The sequence below is a fragment of the Cherax quadricarinatus genome, chromosome 8, assembly GCF_038502225.1.
Source record: "Cherax quadricarinatus isolate ZL_2023a chromosome 8, ASM3850222v1, whole genome shotgun sequence".
NCBI classification, from domain to species: Eukaryota; Metazoa; Arthropoda; class Malacostraca; order Decapoda; family Parastacidae; genus Cherax; species Cherax quadricarinatus.
The window spans coordinates 46,197,892-46,225,464 of NC_091299.1; the positions used below are offsets into that span (position 1 = coordinate 46,197,892).

Below are 27,573 nucleotides of genomic sequence, written 5' to 3' on the forward strand. Positions count from 1 at the left end.
CTAGAAGGGTTAGAAAAGTCCACATGCGGAGGCAGTGGAAAATGTTCAAGCAGCGAAGGAACGGTGCGCTGTGAAGAAAGGAGTTGCGCAGATGGAGCAGAGGAGAGAGAAAGAGCGGAAGGTGGATCAGTGTCCATTGATGGTTTGGTCTCTGCAATATATTCAGAGATTGCTTCAAGTGTTTCGGAATTCAGAGATGTCGTATGGGAGACAATATTGGGAATGGTAGGGGGAGGATGAGTAAAGATTGGAACTGTATTGGACTGTACCAAGGTAGGGGGGGGCGAAAGGGTGGAGGGAACTGGAGAAGCGTGGCAGGGGACAGAAGAGACAGGAACCTGGGAGGTGGCAGAAGAGGAAGAAACTTGGGAGGGAACAGGGGAGGAAGGTACATTACGAGGAGGAGGGTGAACCTCTGCACTTGTAACCGAGCCAGTGAGAGGGGAAGAACTAGGGACAGAGACAGGGAGGGTAAAATGAGGAGGTGGAAGATGGGTAGGAGGTGTTACCGGACCTTTTTTTGACTTTTGAGAAGTAGAGGGACGATTGGGAAGAGGTGTCGTACGAGGTCTCGTCGATACTGAGGTTTGTAAGAGAGAACTCGAAGAAGCGAGATTAGACTGAGGCGTTGAAGTAGGGACGTCTGAGCCGAGGACAGCAAAAGGATTAGATACAGGAGTGATTATGGGAGAGGTAACCACAGAGGTGGGTGTAGAAGATGGGATACCAGAAGTGGGGGGACGTTTTGAAACACGGGAATAAGAAACACGTGGGAGTCTCCCTTGGAGGCGGAGATGAGAAACTGCCATGGCATAAGGGAGACCTTCTGTCTCTTTGAGGTAACGGATTTCCCGCTCGTTTAAATAGACCTGACAACGGCGAGAGTACGAAGGGTGAGCCTCATGACAGTTAAGGCAAGAGGGAGATCGATTGCAAGACGTATTAGAATGGTCATCGGCACCACAGACTGGGCATTCGGCGATAGATCTGCAATATTTCGCTGGATGGCCAAATCGCCAGCAATTTCTACACTGTTGTGGTGTAGGGATCACCTTTCGAACTTGTAACCGATGTCCTGCTATATAAACGGAGGATGGGAGTTCTCGGCTGTCAAAAGTTAAACGAGCCACATTGCTAGGGTATCGTCTCCGCCCACGGGCAGGAAGAACGTAAGTGTCTACCTTGAGGATTGGGAGATCTTGGAGTTCCAGCTGTTCGAGAATGTCGGTGCCACATGTCTGGAAATTTTGTTGAACTATGGTATGGGGCAGAATAACGGTACCACTACAAGAATTGAGGGAATGATGTTTTTCAAGGGTGACAGGAACAGTATCTATATGGGAAAGACGAGAGAGCTCACGAGCCTGGGTAGCATTCTGTACGGTAATGATGCGCGTACCGCTCTTAAGAGCATGAAAAGAAATATCTTTACCAACATGGCGTAGGAGTGCCTTGCCAATACTATGGTCAGAAAGATAGGCAGTAGAGGAAGTTGGTCGTAAAGTGAAGAATTTAGTCCACTGTTCAGTCTGAAACTGAGCGTGGAAAGGTAGTGAAGGACGTGTCAATCGTTTCTGAGAAGAACGAGAAGGTGAAGGTGGAGAAGTATCATCAGCAGGTAATTGTCGTTGACGTTTAGGCGTGGGACCAGAGTTGGTCCGACGTGGAACGGGTCGACGATTTGAAAATTGCCGCACCGTAGAGGGAGAGGCCGGAAGCATAGTCAGAGGAGAGCGAAGGTCTGATAAATCGAAGGAGTCAGTCGAGGCCTCAGTACCTGAAGCGGGTGAGGAAACAGCACCGGCAATAGGTACAGAGGCATGAGGAATGTCTGAAGAGTGGTCCAAAGACGAGGCGGGGTCAGAACGGGGTGCGGTATCAAGAAGGGGCCCGGGGGTACTAGGTTCATGGACTAGGGCTGCCATGGTTAGGTTACTTCTTTCTTTTTGTTTTTAAGAAAAAAAAAGAAAGAAGAAAAGAAAATAAAAACAAAAAAAAGAAAAAAAAAAGGGGGGACCGGGGAGGGATAGTTCCTAGGAGGAATGAAAGGGCCAGAAATCTCCCTCCGCGCCCAAGAGGACTCGACACCGCTAGTAGCGCAGATGCAGCATGGAACCCGTGCCATACCCTACCCTTCATGCCAGTAAACCAGCAATCTGGGATAGCAACCTCACATCTGCCGAGCTACCTCGGTGGACAAAAGAGAGGGCGGCCGGATATCCGCCACAAAGCATACCTCCTTCAGCCACCACCCCCGGAATCCGAAAGGTGGCTTCCAGAGATACACCCGTCGCCCAAAAGACACCCAAAGCTACTCCGGGATACCGGAGAGGGATCGGGACATCCCTAGGCAATCCAGATTCCACGGCAAACTACGCCACCGCCAAGAAACCTCAACGGAATGGGATGGACCCCGGTGTCCTTTCCCCTACCTAGGAACTAGCGCGCCTGTGGGAGAAATCACGAAGGCTAAAAAGAGGAAGGGCAAAAGGGAGGGGTGAGGAGGAGGAGGAGGAATGGAAAAAGGGGAGGATGGGGAGGATGGGATAGGGGAGGGGAGAATGGGGGGTAATTAGGTTCGGTCTGAGGAAGAAGACCGACAGGGCTAATTCCTCAGACCAAGAGCCTCTACCCTGTGGTAAAAAGGGTGAGAATTAGTATGGAAATTAAGAAAGATTTTGAAGGGTTTGGGGCTAACCCTGAGAAGCCTATGCCAGTTGTGGAATCCATTGTGCCTACTTCAAAAATTAAGGAAATGTGTGCACAGTGGGTTGAACTGCAAACCTTTATGGATGAAAATCACCCTGACACAGCTGTTGCAAGCCGTGCTGGTGACTATTTCAATGACAATGTTATGGCCCATTTTAGACAAATCACAAAGGAACGGGAGGTACAGAGCTCTATGGACAGATTTGTTGTGCGACAGAGGTCCAGTGACTCTGAAGCTGGTCCTAGTGGCATTAAAAGAAGAAGGGAAGTAACCCCGGAAAAGGACTTGCTACCTCAAGTCCTAATGGAAGGGGATTCCCCTTCCAAACACTAACACTCTCTCTCCCCTCCTCCCATCCCATCAATCATCACCAGATCTTCAATAAAAGTAAGTGTCATGTAATTGTGCATGCCTTTTTCAGTTTGTGTGTACTAAAATTAACATTTTTTTGTGGTAAAAAAAATTTTTTTTCATACTTTTGGGTGTCTTGCACGGATTAATTTTATTTCCATTATTTCTTATGGGGAAAATTAATTCGCATAGCGAACATTTCGCATAACGACCAGCCCTCTTGCACGGATTAAGTTCGCTACGCGGGGGTCCACTGTATATACGTTCACTCGCATAGCGCCCCAAATTTTTTGAGTGAAAAAAATTGTCTTTTTTTAATAGGGAAAAAGAGCATATGGTACCCAGGCATCCCCAATTATTTTAATATGGCACACAGTAAGTGTGCACACCCATTCTCTCATATCTAGGTGTCTCAGGCTTATAGTGGCAATGCTGAATGAATGACAAAGAAAACATATACATGTATATACGTTTGGGGTGCTACGCACGTGAACGTATATATACGTTTGGACCGTTTAAAGGTTAAAGACCATACTATTGCTAAAGCTTCTTGCTCAGTTACTGTATAATTACGTTCAGCCTTCACAAGGACTTGACTAGCAAATGCAACTGCATTGTAATTGCCATCAGTCTTCTGAGCTAGTACAGCACCTATGCCAATTGAACTAGCATCAGTTGTCAGATAGAAGGGCTTAGAAAAATCTGGAAAAATTCAAGATTGGAGCAGATGTTAGCTTTTCTTTTACAGTTTGGAATGCTCTTTCTTGAGAGAAGGTTCAAACAAAAGTAGCATCTTTCTTAAGCAACTTAGAGGAACTGCTATGGAATAAAAATTGGCAATGAAAGATCTATAAAAACCTGGTAAGCCCACAAAGGATCTTATGGCATCAGCAGTTTTGGGGGATGGAAAATTTAATACTGCAATTACTTTGGTCAGCCGTAACCCCTCTAGAACTACGTGACCCAGAAACGATTTCTGATCTGAAAAACCGACATTTAGACAGTTTGATCTTTAACCCCTTCAGGGTCCAAGGCCCAAATCTGAAGTGGTGACCCAGTGTCCAAGAATTTTCAAAAAAAAAAAAAAAAAAAAAAAAAAAAAAAAAAAAAAAAAAAAAAAAAAAAAAAAATTATTTTTTTCTTACGAAACGGTAGAGAATCTTTTTGTGAGGGTAATAAAACAAAAAGTACGAAATTTGATGGAAAATTGACGAAATTATGCTCTCGCGAATTTTGATGTGTCGGCGATATTTACGAATGGGCGATTTTGCCGACTTTGACTCCCATTTTAGGCCAATTACATTATTCCAGTCAACCAAATTCTTAGCTATTTCACTAGTATTACTTCTATTCTATCGATTGAGCACAAGAAATCGCCAAGTCAACTGTTTCAACTACAAATTAAAGTGATCTGAAATTGTTAATTTGGTCAATTTAACACAAAGTTCAAAATAGGGTCCAGAATAAACAATGTAGGTATTCCTGGAACTAAACTAACATTTCCTCTGTTCATTAGTTACGTTTTGAGGCTTTACAAATAAATTCCATTTTGATTTTTTATTCACATAATGAATTTTTATTCACACCAAAAAATAGAAGATTTACTGTTATGCAATACTGTAATAATTGTATAAATATCATATTTGTGAATGCATATTAGACCCACCAGCTGGCGTGTATTAGACGTGTGAGGTCGTTTGTTTACTCTTAAATATCTGCAAAAATTTAACATTTCTGCTACTTTGAGCTCAGTTTCAAGCCATTTCCAGTACTAAACCCAATCAAAATCATATCTATTTCTGTGATATGTCTTCCATTCTATCAAATGAGACCAAGAAATCGCAAATAGAACTATAAAAAACATACGAAAAAACACTGCAAAGTCGCTGTTTTAATCGAAAAATCATGATTTCAGTTTTTTCTCTCATACACAGTGTGCTGCAGGATCTGTTTTATGTGGTGCACACATACCACAGATGTATTCTGTCATATCCAGGCCCAAATGTACCACTCACAGTTTATCAGAGTGAGCTGAGCTCATGACGTAGATCTACGGGATGGACCCTCAAAGGGTTAAATTGGCTTCTTCAAGCTTACCAAGTACTACATCAAGTTTTTTCAAGTGCGTATCCACGTCTTCAGACACGACGATTACATCATCTAAGTACACCATGAGTGCGTTACCTATGAGGCCTCTAAAGATATTAGTCACGAGCCTCGAGAATGTGATATGCAAAGATCGTAATCCGAAAGCCATACGGAAGAAGTGATAATGAGCTGTAGGCGTGAAAAATGTGGTTAGCTCTTGGCTGTCCTCGTGAAGAGGGACTTGCCAAAAACCCTTGTAACAAGTCCAGGGTCGAAAAGACTATCTCCGATGTTATGTACAAGGTCACCAAGTACAAGAAGTGGGAAGTGATCTGGAATAGTTTTTGCATTTCCCTTCCTAAATTCAATCACTGGGAGCCAAGTACCATCCTTCTTAGGTACTAGGATCAAGGTTGCATTCCAGGGTGAATTGCTAGGTGCGATAACTCCAAGCATCTGGCTGATCACTTCTTCTGCGACAGCAACTTGTGAGCGAGGCATTCTGGAAACAGGTCTGGTACCAGGTTCAAGTGGGATAAGATGGGACAATAAGTTCATTATACCCATCTTCTCACCTGATAAGGCAATGGCTTTACAATGTTTGTTCAACAGATTCAACAAACGCCTGACCTTGTTGGGGGAAGTCAGTGGGAGCCAATTCTTTCTCCTCTACTGGTGGAGTGGATTGATCCAGTAAAGTGGATGGGGTCTCAGTTGAAACAGCACCGACCCACTGGTCAGGTGACAACTCGTCCCATACCTGAACAGGGTAAGGATAGTGAAAAAGGCCAACATTGGTATTTGCTCTGAGGTAAACACTGACCAGAAATGGATCTTACCATATCTTACAACATGTAAGGATGGCTCAACAAAAACCCTTTACTTTGCAGGAATCTCTGTCAACTAGGACGTTATCACCATCGGGAACAAGGAACAACACACTAGCGAGGGCACTAGCCGCGACAAACGTCTTTCTGCAGACGGCATGTGACATTAACAAGAGATGGCATTACTAGTTGCAAGGAGTCGTTTTCCAACAAGGCATCCCCTGTGGAGGAACTACTACTTGAACTAGCAGACATTGCAGGGATAGGCTCAGCACTCAAGGTAGTCTGAGGATCCTCGGACACTTGAGCAACTGGACACTATCTTGCATGCCTGAAGTTGTAGAACACAGACAGGAGTGACAGGATCACCAGTGCCTGACCGCTTGGGTACACTACTGGAAAATGCACTGGCTTGCAAGGACTTAAGCCGAACTTTGTACTCTGCAGCAGTATGGTAGATCTCTGATCCAAGCTGGTAACCCCAAAATGGTACGATCAAGTCATCAATTTGGGCATGCCATCGCTAAGGGTCGAGCACAATGAATAAATCTCTCACGGAAGCAAATCCCAGTAGATCACTAGGGAAAGTAATCTGGTCGACAACAAGGAAGGAAGCAGTGAAGTCTCTACCTTAGATAGAAAAGGTGAGGGGAGTCTGACCTCAGACACGCAGGTAAAAACCAACTACTCCACTAAGGGAGGACAAGAGTCAGTTCTATGCAGAAATGTCATAATTACCCATCCTTAAACTAGACCTGATAATATTGACTTGCGCACCAGAGTCCATGAACACATGAACGGGGGCATTAAGAACAGATGCTTGAACTATGGGGTCTATCGCTGCATTAGAAATTATGTGCAAACAAAAAGGAGGGTTGTCATCAGAATAAGTTTTTCATTTCATCACCAAAATCATAGCCGTCAGAAACATGTGAAGCAACATCAACGAAGTTCTCGAGACTGCTTAAGGCATCAAAGGAATTTCGGACAGGGATGGTGTACGCCTTATCACCTAATGTCACCACGCGGCAGTTCGATTGGGGCGCTCGAATTACCCCGAATAGGAAGAATGAGCCTGGTTCTGATTAGTCTGCAAACCACAACCTCTGTTTCCTCTCCTGGTTCTGCGGCTGGAACAGCCACGGAAAGATCGAGAGTACTGAAGGATGTAGAGAGCCTTGCACTCGGATGTGTCATGTCCATGTATTCTATGATAAGTACAGTACAACAGATGCGACTGGTACTCATCATCGGTAAGACACCCCTTAGGGAGACTATCAGGACAATTGACTGCAATATGGCCACAGTAACCACAAGTCCTCTGACTATGGTTACTGAATGCACTAGGAATGCTACAAGGGTTATAATGACTGTACACTGGTCTTGGGCGATCGCTGCGATGAATGTCTACCAGGATTTGTCGCCGTGACACAAAGAGGTGGTGCCGACTGAGGCATAAGTGTGAAATTACTTTTGATACACGAGAAAGTACCCTGGGGGCACAAGGAACGTACATGATTTAGGGCTGCAAGTGGTTCCATCTTCATAGTTGGAGGATTAACCTCATAAGCACACACAGAAGCAAGTGGCATTAGTTCTTTGATTGCCCCAAAAGCTGCAATTTTAGCAAACGACACAACCTTTTGTCCTTGTCAGGTACAAAGGCCGAGGACTGGACTGCGTTGATAAATGATGACAAAAGTTTATCTAATCGAACGGCAAATGCACTCAACAATTCATTAGTCATGGGTGTAGCATTCACGAGTTCCCTAAGGATGACATACGGATCAGCTCTTTTCACTGGTACAAGGAAAGAATCAGCTCCTCACATTGTGACCACTTAGTAAGATTCCTGAAGTCTCTCACTGAGAAAATCGACAACGTGAAGGGCAGCAGGCGACCGATGAAGAACTTCTTTCACAAGTCTGATAAGACTTTCCTCTGATGGAGGACCGTCCACCAGGGCGTTAACATGAGAACAAATGGCAGTAAACCATGTTTCCAAACTATGCACATGGCCACTGAATAAAGGCAAAGCATCAAGAGTGTCACGAGAAAAATTGTAGTGTTTCAGTGTCTGGGTCGGTCTGTCAGTCAATAAGGAAGTACAAGGGATGATGACAGGGGCAGCAGTAGCCTGAGAGGCCTGATTGATACCATTCACTAAAGTATCACTCGAAAGTATGTGAGAATGGCAAGGAAGCTACACACACACACACACACACACACACACACACACACACACACACACACACACACACACACACACACACACACACACACACACACACACACACACACACACACACACACACACACAAAAAAAAAAAAAAAAAATAATGAACAATAATAAAAACAACAATTATGAAATGCTAAAACTGAAATAAGAGATTTAACCAATTCTGCAGAAGTAATAAAAAAATTTTAAGACACATGGCAAGAGGAAGGACAACTCACCGAAATGGACTGGGCAAGAAAGAAATGGCGAAATCACAAGAAAGCAAAAAATTACTGCAAGCTGAATTAATTGCAAAATGAGCTGTTTACACTCTTACTTCAACAAAGAAATTTACTAATAAAATCGTAAATTGATGTAAAGAGTATAAAATAGAATCATGAAATTTAATGCAAAGAGAGATAACTGGGAAAATAATTATTATCTAAGAGTGCAGAAACAAAAAAAAAATAAAATATAATGCAACGACAATAGCAATGAAAAAAAATAAAAGGAAAAACAGGACACTCAAACAATACTAAATGGGGATCAATGCACTGAATACTAAATACTGAATATGACAAGAATAACAATATATAAAAATTATCAATGAAAAGAAAATAAATCACTGTAGAACAAATGGCACAATAAAATAAATTGCAGAATTAATCCATCAATAAAAACTGCACTGGGAAAATGTTGCTAAAACTGAACACTAACTCTTAATTGCAAATTATGTAAAACAATTTACTCAGAGTAAAGAGAACACTACTTTAAAAAGAAGTTAAAATTACACAGTAAATTTTTTCAAAGAAATATGAATACAGTGGAACCTCTACTTGCGAGAGCATCCATGTGCGAGTTTTTCCAAATACAAGCAGTCGATGGGCCATTTTTTTTGCTTTCATATGCGAGCAAAATTTCTATAAGCAAGCAGACCTCAAGGCAGGAACCTTGATGCTGGTGAGGGGCTCTTGCTTTTGATCTAGGGAACTGCATCTCATTTGTTTGTTGGACCATCTTATTGAAACTTGGGCAATGTATGATGGAAAGATGCTTAACGTAATAATAATAATAATTAATAATACGTATAATAGTATAATGATAATACGTATAATACATATATACATATATAATAATAATGTACTAAATAATAATTATAATAGACTACATCAAAAACCCGTCACTAGATGCCAGTGTTTACCACAACAAAGAGGGAGCTGTTGTGGTAGCCTCCACCTGTTACATAATGACATTTTATGTATTCTGAAGCATATATCACGTTTCTATGTTATTTATATTTTTTTATTTCATATTAGATGAACTGTGATAGATAAATAAGCCGTAGAGCTGATATTAGCGAAATTGAAATACAGAATTCCATTGGAATGGATTAATTGCATTTCAATTAATTTAAATTAGGAAAATTTACTCTGCAAACAAGCAAATCCAGTTACGAGCAAGGTCATTGAACGGATCAACCCTTTCAGGGTTTCCGGCGTACTAGTACGGCTTACGCACCAGGGCTATCGACGTACTAGTATGCTTTCAAATCTAGCAAGAGAAGGCTGGTAGGCCTACATATGAAAGAATGGGTCTATGTGGTCAGTGTGCGCAGTATAAAAATCCTGCAGCGCACACTGCGTAATGAGAAAAAAAAAAAAAAACAGTGTCTTTGGTTCAAAACAGCAACTTTGCACTGCATTTTCGTATGGTATTTATGGTTGCATTCTATTTTTCCTGGTTTCATTTTATAGAATGGAAGACATATTACAGAAATTGAGATGATTTTGATAGTCTTCACAATGAAAAGTACCTTGAAATTGAGCTCAAAGTAGCAGAAATGTTCAATTTTTGCCAAAGTTCAAAATTGAACAAATCATGCCACACGTCCAATACACGTCAACTGGTCAGTCTACTATTCTTTCACAAGTGCGCCGATATTATTTATACCATTTCTACACTAATGCAGTAGTCTGCATAACAGTAAATCTTCTATTTTTTGTGAGAATAAAAATTCAAAGTGGAGAGCAAAAGAAATGTAAGAGGGGCCTGGGGACATGACTAATGAATAGATGAAATGTTATTTTAGTGCCAGGAATGTCTGTCTTGTTTATTCTGGACCCTATTTGTAAATTGGCATCTTTTGAAATTTGTGTGAAATTGGCAAAATTGCCAATTTCTGACCACTTTATTGGATAGTTAAAATCGGTAAGTGTGGTTTATTTTACTCATTCGATAGAAAAAATGGAGTTCTAGCGAAATAGTTATGATTTCTGTCGACTAGTACACTGGAATTGGCAAAAATAGGGCTCAAAGTGGGCGAAATCGCAAATGCATAAACATCGTCGAGACAGCTAAATTTGCGAGAGCATAATTCCCTAAGTTTTCCATCAAATTCCATAATTTTGGTGTCATTATGATCGGGAGAAGATTCTCTATCTATTCATGAGAAAAAGTAATCCCCCCCACTGAAAAATTTTTGACCCTGAGAAGTTCAGGAGAGGGCCTCTCGACCCTGAAAGGGTTCAACTCCTAAGTAAAGGTTCCACTGTAATATGAATAAAAATGACAAGCTACAGAACTGGAAGTCTGAACACTTACAGTGGCAGGACATACACAAGGATCATTCACTTCACTTATCGGATAATTGTTCTTGCAACAAAATCTTGCTGCGACATATGAAAATGCTCTTGCTTGCATACAAAATAATGGTACAAGATTCTGCAAAAAAAAAAAAAAAAAAAAAAAAAAAAACCAAGGCAATGAGGCACTGCTTGCCATAGAAAAATGGTCCACAGAAATAAATGGGTAACTTAGTATACTGCAGTAAATAGCACTGCGTGAATTTATACATAGAATTAGCAGAAAGCACAAGGAAAATGCTGGGAAAAAAAAATTTAATGATAGATGTACTGGAGAAAATCAATACACAACACAAATATGGTGCAAAACACAATACTGAAAGAACACAAAGAAAAAAAATGAAGCATTTCACTGAATGAATGACTGGGCAATGAGTACAATATTGCAACCAAGAGACAAATAAATGGTGACAGTAAGTAATACTTCAAGTGTAGGAGCAACATGAAAGAACAGATACATAAACAAAAATGAAACACGAAAGATGAGCGATAACACTGGGAAAATAATGCAAAATAGCAAGTCAAAGAAAACACCGAGTCTACACTGAAAGCACAAGTCTTTGCATACACAAGAAATTCACGGTAATTGTCTCACACATGCAGATGTCTATAAACAGAATTTATCACTGGAGTCCCGAAGTGACGGAGAGGTGGTGGCGACGTACCGTCACTCACGTGTCGCAAAGAAATGCGCTTAATCTGAAGACACACACTTAGGCTTTCGTAAGGGTGGTGCACAGGGAAAATGCAGGTGAAATACAGCTCTTGACCCAGTGTGTAAGCAGTATAAAGAAGGATGAAGAATACCACAAGTAGGTAAGGCTTAGTGGTGGGCGAGTGGTGGGTTGTGGAGGTGACTGCAGAGAGCAGCGTCAGTGTGCGTCTGACGGCACTCATACCCTACCACACTTAAAATCTGGGTGGCTTTGCTAAGCCACAGGGATGGTGAATACCACTGTCCAGCATTGGATTGGCAGCACAAGGCAATATCAAAGACAATACGTACTTCAAAGAGGAACTTGATTGGCTTACATCTCTCAGCTGGGTTGTCTTGCTGGCTTAACCTCGATAATGGCTGACCAGAATACGTGTAACGATGCACACAACATGAAGGAACAGGCTGGATGATAACTGGCACTCTCTCCTAGACTGGCTTCACTGCAAAACCCGGATGAAATCCTTGGATGAACCCAGATGAACTAAGCCAGGAAGCTAGAGAGGCGGCTGTGACTGGCTTTGCCGGCAGGCATTGCCGGGTGGAGGTGGGGCAAGCGTAGAGACAGCAGACTGGCTTAGGGAATGCCCGCTCCACTCACAATGACCCAGCTTGATCTACTTATATCTGCGTAAATACCCATAAATCCATGCATCCCACCGCTACCACCAATTGTTGAATGGGGTTCAATCATGCATTAGGGAATAAATACGATGGGTGGCTTGGTAACTTATATTAACGGTAAAATAAGGGGAACGCCAAGTCTGACCTGCCTCCTCTCTATTGTCTACTTGAACTGAGCTGCCGAGTGCCTGGAGGGCGAGTGGCATTCAATCATGATAGGGTCAGCAGCAAGTTATAACGGTCAGCGATATAGCAGTCAGTGATTCACGCAGAGAGGTGAATCAGTAATGGTTACTCTGAGTACAGTAGTACACATTACTAACATGCTGTGGATAACTACACAAGCATATCACATACGGAATCAGTAACACTACTGACAAAATAGCTATGAGTGATCGATTGGAACAATGGAACTGACTGAATACTGTATAGGGCTCAAAGTGGGCAAAATCGCCGATGCGTATATACTGCCAAGACCGATAACTTCACGAGAGCGTATTTCCCTAAGTTTTCCATCAAATTTTGTACTTTGGGTGTCATCACCATCTGGAAAACATTCTCCATTTCATAAAATAATTTTTTTTTATAAATTTTTCCATACAGAGCAGGGGTCTCGACAGTGAAAGGGTTAAAAGTAGGCCTTAGACAGGGATGCACGACGTCACCATGATTAATATATTTGTAGATGGTACAGTGGTCCCTCATTTTTCGTAAAAATTTTTTTCATACTTTTGGGTGTCTTGCACGGATTAATTTGATTTCCATTATTTCTTATGGGGAAAATTCATTCGCATACCGATCATTTCGCATAACAATGAGCCGTCTTGCACGGATTAAAGTCGCTATGCGGGGGTCCACTGTAATTTCCTATTTTTTTTTTTTTTTTTTTTTTTTTTTTTTTTTTTAAATATTTTGCAACATCAGGAGACACCTCAGGATTTAGGGTTGCAACAGTCAAAAGGTTAAAATACATAGGATGTAATACAAAGTAGAATTTGTCACAGTTACTGTTTTGCCCATGACAGTGCTTTTGGGAGATGCAGAAGTGGCAAAGACTGGTGAACAAATTTGGGAAGGTATGGAAAAAAATGAAATTAAAAGTGAATATTGGAAAGAGCAAGGTGATGAGGGTAAAGAAAAAATTGGGTAATGCAATACTGGAAGGAAGGAGTATGGAGTATTTGGGAGTGAACTTGTCAGAGTATGGGTCTATGAAACTTGAGATGAACCATAGAATTGATGAAGGGGGGGGGGGAAGGGGGGTGGTGCAGAGAGGCATCTGTAGACCAAAAACATCATTATCCATGGAGGCAAAATGGGAATGTATGAGGGTACAGTGGGACCAACACTGTTATATGAGCCTGAAGCATGGGTTGTGAATGTTGCTGCAAGGAAAAGGAGGTACAATGTGTGGTGTAAATATTATGTAAAGAGTTCACAGTATGGAGATTAAGAGGTGTGAGTTTACTAAAAGTATTATCCAGAAAGCTGAGAAGGGGTTGTTGAGTTGGTTTTGACATTGATAGGATGGAGCAAAATAGGATGACTTGGAGGGTGTTTAAATCTGTAGTGGAGGGAAGGCAAGGTAGGGGCCACCCTAGGAAAGATGAGAAGGAGGGATAAAGGAGGTTTTGCATGCAAGGCACTTGGACATCCAGTAGGTGTGTGAGAGCATGTTAGATAGGACTTAATGGAGGCAAGTGGTTTTTATGATCCGACATTCTGTTGGAGTGAGAGCAAGGTAACATTTATGAAGGGATTCAGGTAAGTCAATTAGCTGGATGTAAGTTCTAGAGGTGGAAAGTACAGTGTCTTAGCTCAAAAGGAGTGATAGTGAGCATTTTTTCTTTTTCAGGGCACCCTTCTAAAAAAATTTCAAAACTTATATCCCGACAATAAGTAATATACATGCCAATTGCAACCATGACATCCCCTTCAATATCCTCAGGAATATCTGAGGTGGAGTTCATTATATTCCTCCATTTCAAGCAGTTATCTGTGAGAACTTGAGCCTCTTGCTCCAAAAGTCTTCTGAAATGGGCGATGTTCAGCTCACTTTCAACACCCATCGTATGAACACTGGAAATACGAAGAGAAATGCATACTGTACTATACTGTATATAGATTAATATATGTCCATTAACAATAAATATTGAAAAGAACATGCAACATTAAACTGTTATACAAGGTAAATAAAATATCATGGAAAGGAGCTAGTTACCACTTCCTATTATTAACAATAATTTATTAATAACTGAAGATCAATGGAAGAAATGGCACTGAAAGGAAAACAGTCAAATACTGTTATGAAATCTTTTTTTTTTTTATGCTAATTTTTTTTACACTAACCTAACTTTTCTAAAAATTAAGCAACAAGTAAAATTAATTTACCTATCCAAAATTTTTAGACAGATTAAGTAACTGAATTTTGTTAGGTGCTGATTCTTCAATTGAGCTATCTACTTTAACAAATTATTTCTGTTTTGGGTCATCCTGCCTTGGAGGAATACTGCTTAGTTTAAAAAAAATAATTTGCCCAATACTAGCTGCCTTTCAAGGACAGAAAATCCAAATGATGATTCACATTTAGTCTCACATTTGAAAAACCTAGCTATCTGGTTATTCAAAATCCCATCATATATTGTATAACATACACATCTGTCCTAGCACCTGTAGATAGTGTGTCTATTCTAGGGATCATTGTTTCCCTGACCAGAACTCCAGGTTGATGATCTCCTCACCTGAAATGATAAACCTTCTCTACAAAATATAATAAGTAACTGAACCAGGAATAGTTAACATTACCGACTGTATAAAATGCCCCTTGCTAGAATTTTTGCAAACCAATTTATTTGAAGTTTAAATAAAACAATGTTATAACACTTGTAGCAGTTATTACAAATGTTGGTCAAATACAAAGGCAAATTGTAATCTATATTTCTGTATTATTGCACAGGACATACAATAAACTGAAGGACCATAGAATGAGTAACATCAAACAAAACTTAAGTATAGTGTAGTCTAAGATTTGCTTGCCTGTGTGTTGCATTTAATTTTTTTCCTCTCTAAGGTCTAACACAGTACAAGAAGAAATAATTGTCCAGTTTAGCAGGACAGCACTAGTTAATTACAATATAAAATACGAAATGTTATATGCCTATATAACAATATAGGAGAGTTGAAGGTAGTAACTAGTGCTGTTTGAGGAACATAATGTATCAAGAGAATGCAAACTGACTTGGAGACACTTATTATATGCTGGATGTGGGAGTTGAATTTTGTTGCAATCAAGATAAAGACCTAAGAATTTTCTTTCATTTGTCTTGCAATGTGAAAACCATTAGTTATTATATTTAGTTAAGACATTTACAGCTTTGCTTCCCAACATGTCGTCATTATTAGGAGTTCATTCATAGTCACAAGCTCCTCAATATCAGCGTTATCAAGAGAATTTAGATTTAAGTGGGAGATCACAAAAGTGCCACCTGCAAGAACAGGTCTCAGTAACAGATGCAGTGGGAAGGTCACTGATGTATAAGAGGAAAAGCAGATAGCCAAAAACACTGCCGGGAAGCACTCCTATACTGATAGGTGGAGTTGGCAAGGCTGTGCCCTTGATTGACAGATACGGGAATCTTAACCCTTTCAGGGTTTCCGACGTACTAGTATGTCTTACGCACCAGTTATTGATGTACTAGTACGCCTAAATTCTAGCGCCTTCAAATCTAGCAAGAGAAAGCTGGTAGGCCTACATGTGAAAGAATGGGTCTATGTGGTCAGTGTGCACAGTATAAAAAAAAATCCTGCAGCACAGTGCGTAACGAGAAAAAAAAATAAGTGTTTTTGGTTTAAAACAGCGACTTTGCACTGTATTTTGTATGGTATTTATGGTTGTATTCTAGTTTTCCTGGTCTCATTTTATAGAATGGAAGATATATTACAGAAATTGAGACGATTTTGATTGGTTTCACAATGAAAAGTACCTTGAAATTAAGTTCAAAGTAGCAGAAATGTTCGATTTTTGCCAAAGTTCAAAAGTAAACAAATCATGTCATGTGTCCAATACACATCAACTGGCGAGTAATATTCTTTCACAAGTGCGCTGATATTATTTATACCATTTCTACACTTATGCAGTAGTCTGCATAACAGTAACTATTGTTTGAGAGAATAAAAATTCAGTGAAAAGCAAAAGAAATGTAAGAGGGGCCTGGGGACGTGACCAATGAACAGAGGAAATGTTATTTTAGTGCCAGGAATGTCTGTCTTGTTTATTCTGGACCCTATTTGGAAATTGGCATCTTTTGAAATGTATAAAATTGGCAAAATTGCCAATTTCTGACCACTTTATTGGATAGTTGAAATCTGTAAATGGGTGGTTTCTTGTACTCATTCGATAGAAAAAGTTCTAGTGAAAATTATGATTTTTGTTGACTAGTACACTGGTATTGGCCGAAAACAGGGCTCAAAGTAGGCAAAAATCGCTGATGCATCAACATCGTCGAGACCGCTAACCTCACGATAGCATAATTCCACAAGTTCTCAGTCAAATTTCACCTTTTTGGTGTCATTATGACCAGGAAAAGATTCTTTATCACTTCACAAGAAAAAATAATTTATTTTCCAAAAAATTTTCGAACCCGAGAACAAGTTTACGAGAGGGCCTCTCAACCTTGAAAGGGTCGAGGATGGATGGAAGAAGTATGCAAGAGTATGACCTCTGATACCAAAGTTATTTACACTTGTTGGGTCTCCTCAATTATGTGCAGCGGACCCTCAGCTAATGAATGCATCGCATAACATTAAATCCACCCAACGAAGTGTTTGAGCATAAAAATTTTGGCTTGGCTAACGATAAAAAACTCGCCCAACGTGATTCGTCCGGGACGCGTCCACATGTGGCCTGAGTGTGCCTCAGCTGACCCATATGTGCCAGTGTTTACAAGCCAGCCAGTGCAGTCACATCTACGCATACATTCGGTACATTTCATATTATCGCTGTTTTTAGTGCTAACTGCAAAATAAGTCACCATGGGCCCCAAGAAAGCTTCTAGTGCCATCCCTGTGGTAAAAAGAGCGAGAAATACTATGAATTGAAGAAAAAGATAATTGCAAAGTACGAAAGTGGAGTGCGTGTCTCTGAGCCGGCCAGGTTGTATACCAAACCCCAACCAACCATCGCTACTATCTTGGCCAACAACGGCAATCAAGGAAGCTGTTCTTGCAAAAGGTGCAAGTATGTTTTCAAAAGAGATCGCAAATACTCGAAGATTTTGAGAGACTTATTGGTGTGGATAAACAAAAAACATCAGGAGATAACATCTCTCAAGCGATCATATGTGAAAAGGCTAGGAAGTTGCACGACGATTTAATTAAAAAAATGCCTGCAACTAGTGGTGATGCGAGTGAATTTAAGGCCAGCAAAGGTTGGTTTGAGAGATTTAAGAATCGTAGTGGCATACATAGTGTGATAAGGCATGGTGAGGTTGCCAGTTCGGACCAAAAGGCAGCTGAAAAGTATGTGCAGGAATTCAAGGAGTACATAGAGGCTGAAGGACTGAAACCCCAACAATTGTTTAATTGTGGCAAAACAGGCCTGTTTTGGAAGAAAATGCCAAACAGGGCCTATATTACTCAGGAGGAAAAGGCACTCCCAGGACATAAGCCTATGAAAGACAGGCTTTCTTTTGTTGTGTGGTAATGCTAGTGGTGATTGCAAAGTGAAGCCTTTATTGGTGTATCACTCAAATTCCCAGTGTGTTCAGGAAAAACAATGTCCTCAAGGCTAATTTGTGCGTGATGTGGAGGGCAAACAGTAAGGTATGGGTCACTAGGGACTTTTTCCATGACTGGTTTCACCATGTATTTGCCCCCACTGAAAAATTACCTCCTGGAAAATAAATTGGACCTTTAGTGCCTCCTAGTATTAGACAATGCTCGTGGTCATCTTCCAAACTTGGCAGAGCGAATTTCTGGGGACACAAGCTTCGTCAAGGTCAAGTTTTTTGCCTCTTAATACCACTCCTCTCCTGCAGCCCATGGACCAGCAGGTCATTTCAAACTTCAAAAAACTCTTCACAAAAGCTGTTTCAAAAGTGCTTTGAAGTGACCTCAGACACTATTGACCCTAAGAGAATTTTGGAAAGATCACTTTAGTACCCTAAGTTGTGTAAACCTTATAGGCAAGGCTTGGAAGTGAGTGACTAAGAGATCCTTGAACTCTGCTTGGAGGAAACTGTGGCCAGAATGTGTAGAAGAGGGATTTTGAAGGGTTTGGGGCTAACCCTGAGAAGCCTATGCCAGTTGTGGAATCTATTGTGGCATTGGGGAAGTCCTTGGGGTTGGAGGTTAGTGGGAAGGATGTGGAAGAGTTGGTGGAAGAGGGCGATTAAGAACTAACCACTGATGAGCTGCAAGAGCATCTGCAACAGCAAGAGGCCAAACCTGAAGAAACTGCTTCAGAGTAGGGGAGAGAAATGGAAGAAGGTGCCTACTTCAAAGATTAAGGACATGTGTGCAAAGTGTGTTGAACTGCAAACCTTTATGGATGAAAATCACCCTAACACAGCTATTGCAAGCCTTGTGGCAACTATTACAATGACAATGTTGTGGCCCACTTCAGGCAAATCTTCAAGGAACGCAAGGTACAGAGCTCTATGGACAGATTTGTTGTGCAACAGAGGTCCAGTGACTCTAGCTGGTCCTAGTGGCATTAACCCTTTCAGGGTCCGTGCCGTAGATCTATGGCTTTACGTTCAGGGTCCAAACTGTAGATCTATGCCATGAACTCAGCTCACTGATAAGCTGTGAGCAGTAAATTTGGGCCTAGAAATGAGTGAATACATCTATGTGGTATGTGTGCACCACAAAAATCCTGCAGCACACAGTGCATAATGAGAGAAAAAGAAGACCATAATTTTCGATTAGAACAGCGACTTTGCAGTGTTTTTTCGTATGTTTTTTATAGTTTTATTTGCAATTTCTTGGTCTCATTTGATAGAATGGAAGATATACTACAGAAATTGACATGATTTTGATTGGTTTTAGTACTGGAAATAACTTTAAACTGAGCTCAAAGCAGCAGAAATGCTAAATTTTTGCCAATGTTCAAGAGTAAACAAATGACCTCAAGTCTAATACATGGCAGCTGGTGGGTCTAATATATACATTCACAAATGTGGTGATATTATTTATACAATTATTACAGTATTGCATAACCATAAATCTTTAATTTTTTGGTTTGAATAAAAATTAATTATGTGAATAAAAAATCAAAATGGAATTCATTTGTAAAGCCTGAAAACGTAACTAATGAACAGAGGAAATGTTAGTTTAGTGCCAGGAATGCCTGCATTGTTTATTCTGGACCCTATTTTGAAATCAGAATATTTTGAACTTTGCATTAAATTGGCCAAATCACCAATTTCCGGTCACTACTTTGTTGTTGAAACAGTTGACTTGGTGATTTCTTGTGCTCAATCGATAGAATAAAAGTAATACTAGTGAAATGGCTAAGAATTTGGTTGACTGGAATACTGTAATTGGCCTAAAATGGGAGTCAAATTCGACAAAAATCACCGATGCGTAAATATCGCCGACATCAAAATTCGCGAGAGCATAATTTCGTCAATTTTCCATCAAATTCCGTACTTTTTGTTTTATTACCTTCAGAAAAAGATTCTCTACCATTTCATAAGAAAAAATAATTATTTTTTGAAAATTCTTGGACCCTGGTGCACAATTTGAAATTTGGCCTCGACCCTGAAAGGGTTAAAAAAAAAAAGGGAAGTAACCCCGGGAGAGGACTTGCTACCTCAATTCCTCATGGAAGGGGATTACCCTTCCAAACAATAACTTCCACAATCTCCCCTCCTCCCATTCGATCAATCATCACCAGATCTTCAATAAAAGGTAAGTGTCATGTATTCTTTATTTAGTACAGTAGTAATTGTGCATGTCTTTTTTTTGTGTGTAGGAAAATGTACATTTCATGTGGTAAAAAATTTTTTTTTTCATACTTTGGGGTGTCAGGAACAGATTATTTTGATTTCCATTATTTCTTGTGGGGAAAATTAATTCAGCTAATGATAATTTTGTCTAATGAAGTGCTCTCAGGAACGGATTAATATCATTAGCCAAGGGTCCACTGTATTGGGGTAACCCTGACTATCTTAAGCATTGTTGGGAAAGTTTTGGTTTCTAATTTGTTAAATAATATTGCATTGGTGGGCGATACCCCATGAGCTGCTCGTTTTGTGCATAATGGTAGTAAATTAGCTATGTTACCTGCCTTGTTTTTTTAATGAATTTGTCAAAGTAACTTCAGTGGATTAGCTAAAGACTTGAAAATTTCCAGCAAAATAGTTGCTTGGGCAGTGAAACTTGAGATTCTGTTTGCTAGGCATGATTCCTACAGCAAAGATATTTAGTATACTGTTTCAGCAGGCTGGACATGAGGTTCATTTAGTTTAGTTAGGACAATATCTCTGGTTTTGGTTAATTTTTGATGGCCTGGGATTTGTGTGCACGTTTCCATCACCCTGGTCACGCGACTTCCCTTGAATAGCCACCCGGCTGGGCAATAGGCCAATCAGTTGGCCATAGGCCAATTGGTTAATATCCAACCAGGACTGGGGCAGACATGCTAAAGGCCAGGCTATTCACCTTGTTCCAGCAATATACTATAACTACTAAAACAGACCAAGTATTTAGAGTCATTTCTACCTTAAGTCACTGAAAGAATCCTTTCAACATTCCACAACTGTCATATCCCCTTTTATATCATTAAACCTGCTAGTATAAAATAGTTTAGACTTCCTTATTAGATTAGTAAGTATTCTTGTATAGTTACTGGTATATTCTAAGTTATTAATCACAATCTACACCACTGTTCAAACTGTAGTTATGTTTTTTCAGCAATAAATTGAGGATACTAATTGTTAGCCTTTGACTACTTAGTTTCTGCCATGATCTGCTTAGTTTTAGTAGGAGAATGCCTATTGTAGAGGATTTTTTTTTTTTTTTTTTTTGGTAGAAAAACACTGACCCACTTGTCAGTGTCCCAACACTGTCGGTAAACTTTGTGCCAGCCAATGTTGCTTACTGCTGTAATGCAGTTATATGCCAATATCTCATCACAGAGGACCTATTATATTGGTTCACATATGGCCAAGTGAGGATCCACTCAAGAAATTGTATAGCTTAAGGAAGTCAGCCACTTGTGGGCCTTCAGCCTGTAGAAGATTCATGTTGAAGTCTCCAGCAAGTATTAGGTGATGGTGTAATTGGGGGTCTAAGTTTTTAGTTGTAAATTATCCCCCACACACCTTATTAATAGGGAACTTGGGGTATCAGGTGTCAAGTTTAAGCAAGTTTAGAATAATCAGAACTTATTCCTAAGAAGTAAACCTGGCTTGGGTTAAGTCAGCTACTTGGGCTGTCTAACAATGGCAATGAAATTTTCACATGATATTAACCCTTTCAGGGTCCGTACCGTAGATCTACGGCTTTACGTTGAGGGTCCAAACCATAGATCTACGCCATGAGCTCAGCTCACTCTGATAAGCTGTGAGCAGTAAATTTGGGCCTAGATATGAGAGAATACATCTATGTGGTATATGTGCACCACAAAATAAATCCTGCAGCACATATTGCATAATGAGAGAGAAAACCGAGAGCATAATTTTCGATTAAAACAGTGACTTTGCAGTGTTTTTCGTATGTTTTTTATAGTTGTATCTGAGACTTCTTGGTCTCATTTGATAGAATGGAAGATATATTACAGAAATAGAGATGATTTTGATTGGTTTTAGTACTGAAAATGGCTTGAAACAGAGCTCAAAGTAGCCAAAATGTTCAATTTTTGCCAATGTTCAAGAGTGAACAAATGACCACACGTTTAATACACGCCAGCTGGTGAGTAATGTACGTTCACAAATGTGGTGATATTTATTCAATTATTGCAATATTTCATAACAGTAAATCTTCTATTTTTTGGTTTGAAAAAAAATTCATTATGTGAATAAAAAATCAAAGTGGAATTCATTTGTAAAGCCTGAAAACATAACTAATGTACAGAAGAAATGTTAGTTTAGTGTCAGGAATGCCTGTATTTTAATTCTGGACCCTATTTTGAAATTAGAATATTTTGAAATTTGCATTAAATTGGCCAAATTACCAATTTCCAATCACTATTTTGTAGTTGAAACAGTTGACATGGAGATTTCGTGTGTTCAATCCATAGAATAAGTGATACTAGTGAAATGGCTAAGAATTTGGTTGACTGGAATAATGTAATTGGCCTAAAATGGGAGTCAAAGTCGGCAAAATCGCTGATGCATAAATATCGCTGACACATCAAAATTCACGAGAACATAATTGTCAGTTTTCCATCAAATTTCGTACTTTTTGTTTTATTACCTTCATAAAAAGACCATTTTGCAAGAAAAAATAATTATTTTTTGAAAATTCTTGGACCCTGGTGCACACTTTGAAATTTGGCCTCTGGACCCTGAAAGGATTAAGGGGGAGAACTAAAACCATAGAGGTCATACAGAGCCTGGGAAATAGAAAGGCGTCAGATTCAATTCCAGGAAGTGAAAGATTTAATTCTTTGGATCGAGAGCTTTTCACTAGTATTACGGAACCTCCTTTGAAGGGAAATGCATTACAAGTACAGATACTGCCTCATCAGCCTACTGCCACTGATGATAGCACTAATAAAATAAGGAAAAATAATGTAGGAAGTGATAAAGTGAGGAATATACAAGTTTTTCAATTGAGGAACATTATGTAGCTGTACAGGTATTATAAGCTGTCTTTAAAGATTACTTGCTCACTGTGTGTGTAACACACGAACTTATACGTCCTTTTTATTCTCAAGATATAGGTAATCATAGTCATCTATTTATCTACACAAACAAAATTACATGCAATTACTTTATATATAATCACCACTCGGGAAATCTACACCAACATTACCAAGTCACTGATCAGAAATCTAATCGTTTCCTTCTGGCGAAGAGTTCTCCCATACATAAATTTGGTGAAGATATCAGCAAGCACTAACCCAACTGTAAATTATGTTATTCAACTTATGGTTATATTGTAACAGGTCCCTGAACATGCAATCTGGAAACTCTGACACTGATTTAAGAAGAGTCAGTGATTTCACTTGAAGCCCTGCTGGGGGTTAGAATATGTTAATCTTATTCCACTGAAGTTATACAGTGCTTACATAATGGTAGGTAATCTGGCTCAAGCTAAGGGGAGGATAACCAGTTTCTTGGATCGAGTATCATATATGAATAGTATATAATATTGACAAGATGAAGAATTAGACACTTGTGCAACATCCAGGTATCTAACACGTAAACATTTTGCCATCCAGCGACTATCAATACAAAGACAACATGAAGAATTTAAAATTACATACAAAAGATGAGGTACTCAGTCCTTCAGCCTTTTGTATATAATGTTTTGCCAACTATGGATGGCAAAATGTCTACAAATAAAAATACTCTGATGTTACATACATGTGTGAAGCATCAGTCAGCATTAAAGCTCTCTTGTAGGGTCAGAATAAAAGTCATTTATTTTTACCAATATGTTGCATGCATGTACACTGCTGAAACAAATACAAGTATTATTCAGGAAATCTATAAATGATCATATACTGTAATACAAAGTTGAAGAAAAAAATCTGAAAAGCATAAATACTACAGACAGACATTAGTAAAGTTTATCTTTGTAAATGTTACAATGTGTAATTACAATTCTGATTTGCTAAGTACAAAGATAGCCACTATCATGCCGAGGCATTTTGGGCAGAGTAATCCTAATACATAGTAAGTAATTAAAACTAGATAATAGTACATTGTAACTATACTTCAAACTAGACAAGTAGTGGTGGTTAAATGTTTTAAAATCTTATTTAAACTTAATACAAATGTGAGGTAGTAAGGTGGAGTAGGGTTCAGTAAAATAATCTTGACAATTGGACAAATTCTAACTTACAAGTAACAATTCAGGTGGTAATATTTTATGGATTGGCAGAATTAAAAGCCTAGAGGTCACATAATAAAACTAATTAGCAGATGTTTTGGTTGATTTGGTAAATACTGAGAAAATGATTTTTTAGCAAAGTCCTAAATTTATAAACTGTCAGGAGATCCTCGACCTGTTCCGGTAGCGAGTTCCAGATCTTCGGGCCTTTTATGTGCATAGCGTTCTTGTATAGTGAGAGAGTGACTCGAGGGATGTTAAAAAGTGCCTTATGCCTTGTATTGTGACTGTACATTCTGTTGTAACTGTCGAAGAGTAGTTTTAGGGGAGGGTTTACAGTGGAGTTTAAAGTTCTGTATATGTAGAAGGCACAATAATAAGAGTGTATGTCTTGTATATTTAGCAAGTTGAGTCTCTTGAAAAGTGGTGGTGTGTGTTGTCTAGCCCAGGAGCTGGTTATCAACTTCACAGCAGCTTTTTGTTGGATTATTAAGGGTGTAAGGTGGTTGGCAGTGGTCGAGTCTCAGGCATAAATGTATATTTAGACAGGGATAACGCCATGGAAGTCAAAATTTAATACATTTCCATGTATTGTCGACAAATAAAAAGTTTATTTACTTAACAAGTCAGTTTAAATGTTATTAAACCACAAACACTGAAGAATAAGTTTGTTTACAATAGTTTAATTTAAATCAAAATAATTTGCGTCAGTGATTTTAACACAGTAAATGTGTAAGATGGTAAAGTTAAAGTAATATAAGCAGTGATAATAATATACTCACTAACACTAAACATTAAACTAACAACCATTAAGGTCAGTGGATGTAATATATAACCTCCATAACGTCTATAAACATCAATATTCCCATTACATAAACACATATAAAGCTGTAAATGATTTACCTGTAGTTGCTGGAGCAATAAAAAGTGCAGATTGCAGCAGGAAAGACGAACAAAAGTGGTAAAATAAGTTGAAGTGAGAGAGTGTGGCGGCGAGTGTGTTTGAACCAGCAACAACGGCCCAGGCTGCCACCACACCCTCACAACACCACCTCGGTCAACAACCACTCCCTTTCTTATATTTAACAACCTATTGACTACTCCAGGGTTATTAAGGCTGTATGCTGTCTTCACACCACCGGTCGAGAATATTTTAATATCTTAAACAGGTATTAAAATAAATTTTCATTTTACATATATTGGGAGACACTTGTTGCATTCAAGTTTAACAGCAGACTCTCCTAGACTAAGATATGCCTCACTAAACAATGCTTCTCACATAATCTAACACACTGAACTAGTACAATAAACGACACCACAAGCTTTTATTTATTATAATCTAATATCTATTGTATTTTATTAACTTTTATAATATATTGCCCATTATAATTTATTATCTCTTATAATATATTATCTATTATAATCTATTATCTATTATAATCTATTATCTGTTATACTTTATTATCTAATATGATCTATTATCTATAGTAATCTATTATTATAATACATTATCTTTTATAATATATTATCTATTACAGACCATTATCTATTATCTATTATATATTATTTATAATAGCCTATTATCCATTATAATCTATTATCTATTGTAATCTATTATAACTTGTGGAAAATACTGAATATTTTCCAGAAATTCAGTATTTATATGTAAATAGATGGCCATACTGTATTTAATAATATTTATGTCATAGAAAACGGAAAGCCTGCGTCTGCACAGACGGGACTGCCATCTTGGTTTTGAATTGTGTACAACGTTGGCGTGATAGGAAGGAATTTTCGTGCTCTAGAGGTTGAAATTGGGCTGACACCTCTCAAATAGGAGGCGAAATTGTTGGACATGCATTCCTGCATAACTTGAGATATCAGACGACTGGACAAGACAGCTCCAGGAACCTCAGATAAGCTCTCTAGATTTGTGTATAATTCTAGCCAGTGTTTTCATAAATTTAGTTAGTGAGGTTTTTCTGAGTATGATACAACTTAATATCCAGTCAAATTGGTGAGTGATATTAAGATATATTTTCCTTCTGTTATGTAATTGTGTTTATATATAATCATTTTTTAATATACAGTCCACAAATTTATATATTTACCAGAATTCCTGGTGATGTATATTTCATTTAATTAATAGGTCCAGAGCAACTTGTGGTTATGATAGTGGTAGGTATCGAAGGGGGACATTTTTTATGACCTAGGTGTCCCAAATTCCTACTTGTCTATGTAACATTGATAAATAATAATTATCTTTGTTATCATTTACTGTTATGTACATAATTAGTTACATTCAGATAAATGCAATTTTCCACATAACTTATTTTCTATCATAATTTATTATCTATTATAATCTATTATCTTTTATAATCTACTATACATTATAATCTATTATCTATTATAATCTATTATCTTTTATAATCTACTATACATTATAATCTATTATCTATTATAATCTGTTATTTGCTGATGACACAACATACGTTTTCTCCCACCCGAGCCCAGTCACGCTAGCCAATACTGTAAATACCGAATTACAGAAAATATCTACCTGGATGAGTACTAACAAACTTACACTAAACATTGACAAAACCTACTTCATTCAGTTTGGTAACAGAGCTACAGATGTCCCTCTTAACATAATGATAAACGGATCACCTATCACAAAACTAACAGAGGGAAAATTCTTAGGAATCCACCTTGATAATAGACTCAAATTTCATACACATATACAACAAATTTCTAAGAAAATTTCCAAGACTGTAGGCATACTATCGAAGATACGGTACTATGCTCCACAGTCAGCCCTCCTGGCCCTATATCACTCTCTTATTTACCCCTATCTCACCTATGGAATTTGTGCATGGGGCTCAACAACAAGTAACCATCTCAGACCACTAATTACCCAACAAAAGGCTGCAGTTAGAATGATAACAAATTCTCACTACAGGCAGCACACTCCACCAATATTCAATACACTCAACCTACTCACCATACAAAACATCCATACTTATTACTGCACCTATTACATACATAGAACACTCAACTCTGATATTAACCCTCCCCTCAAACATCTCCTTGCCAACCTCAACAGAACACATGACCATAACACAAGGCACAGATCACTCTTTGATATTCCTCGTGTCCATCTCACGCTATGCAAAAACTCAATGCACATAAAAGGCCCTAAAATCTGGAATTCATTACCTGTAAATATAAAAGAAACACTACCTGTTTATAAATTCAAGTCTCTTCTCAAAGATCACTTACTCACCCAAAACCAAATAAATACTGAATAACTGAACCTTATAAATTGTATATCTTAAATGTTTCTCACAATTATATCACATAAATGTTAAACCTAAAACCCAATCTAACTTTATTAT

General features: G+C 38.8%; 1 protein-coding gene across 1 annotated transcript in view; it reads right to left on the reverse strand.

Moving 5' to 3' along the window:
* Positions 1–25,366, reverse strand: part of LOC128685509 (disks large-associated protein 5) — a 93,063-nt gene extending 67,697 nt beyond the window's left edge. Inside the window, exons 1-2 of the mRNA XM_053772082.2 lie at positions 25,082–25,366; positions 14,088–14,254 (exon numbers count right to left, since the gene is read on the reverse strand). Coding sequence (XP_053628057.2) covers positions 14,088–14,244 — 157 coding nt within the window. The 5' untranslated portion in view covers positions 14,245–14,254; positions 25,082–25,366. The remainder of the gene's footprint in view (positions 1–14,087; positions 14,255–25,081) is intronic.
* Positions 25,367–27,573: the final 2,207 nt, after the last annotated feature.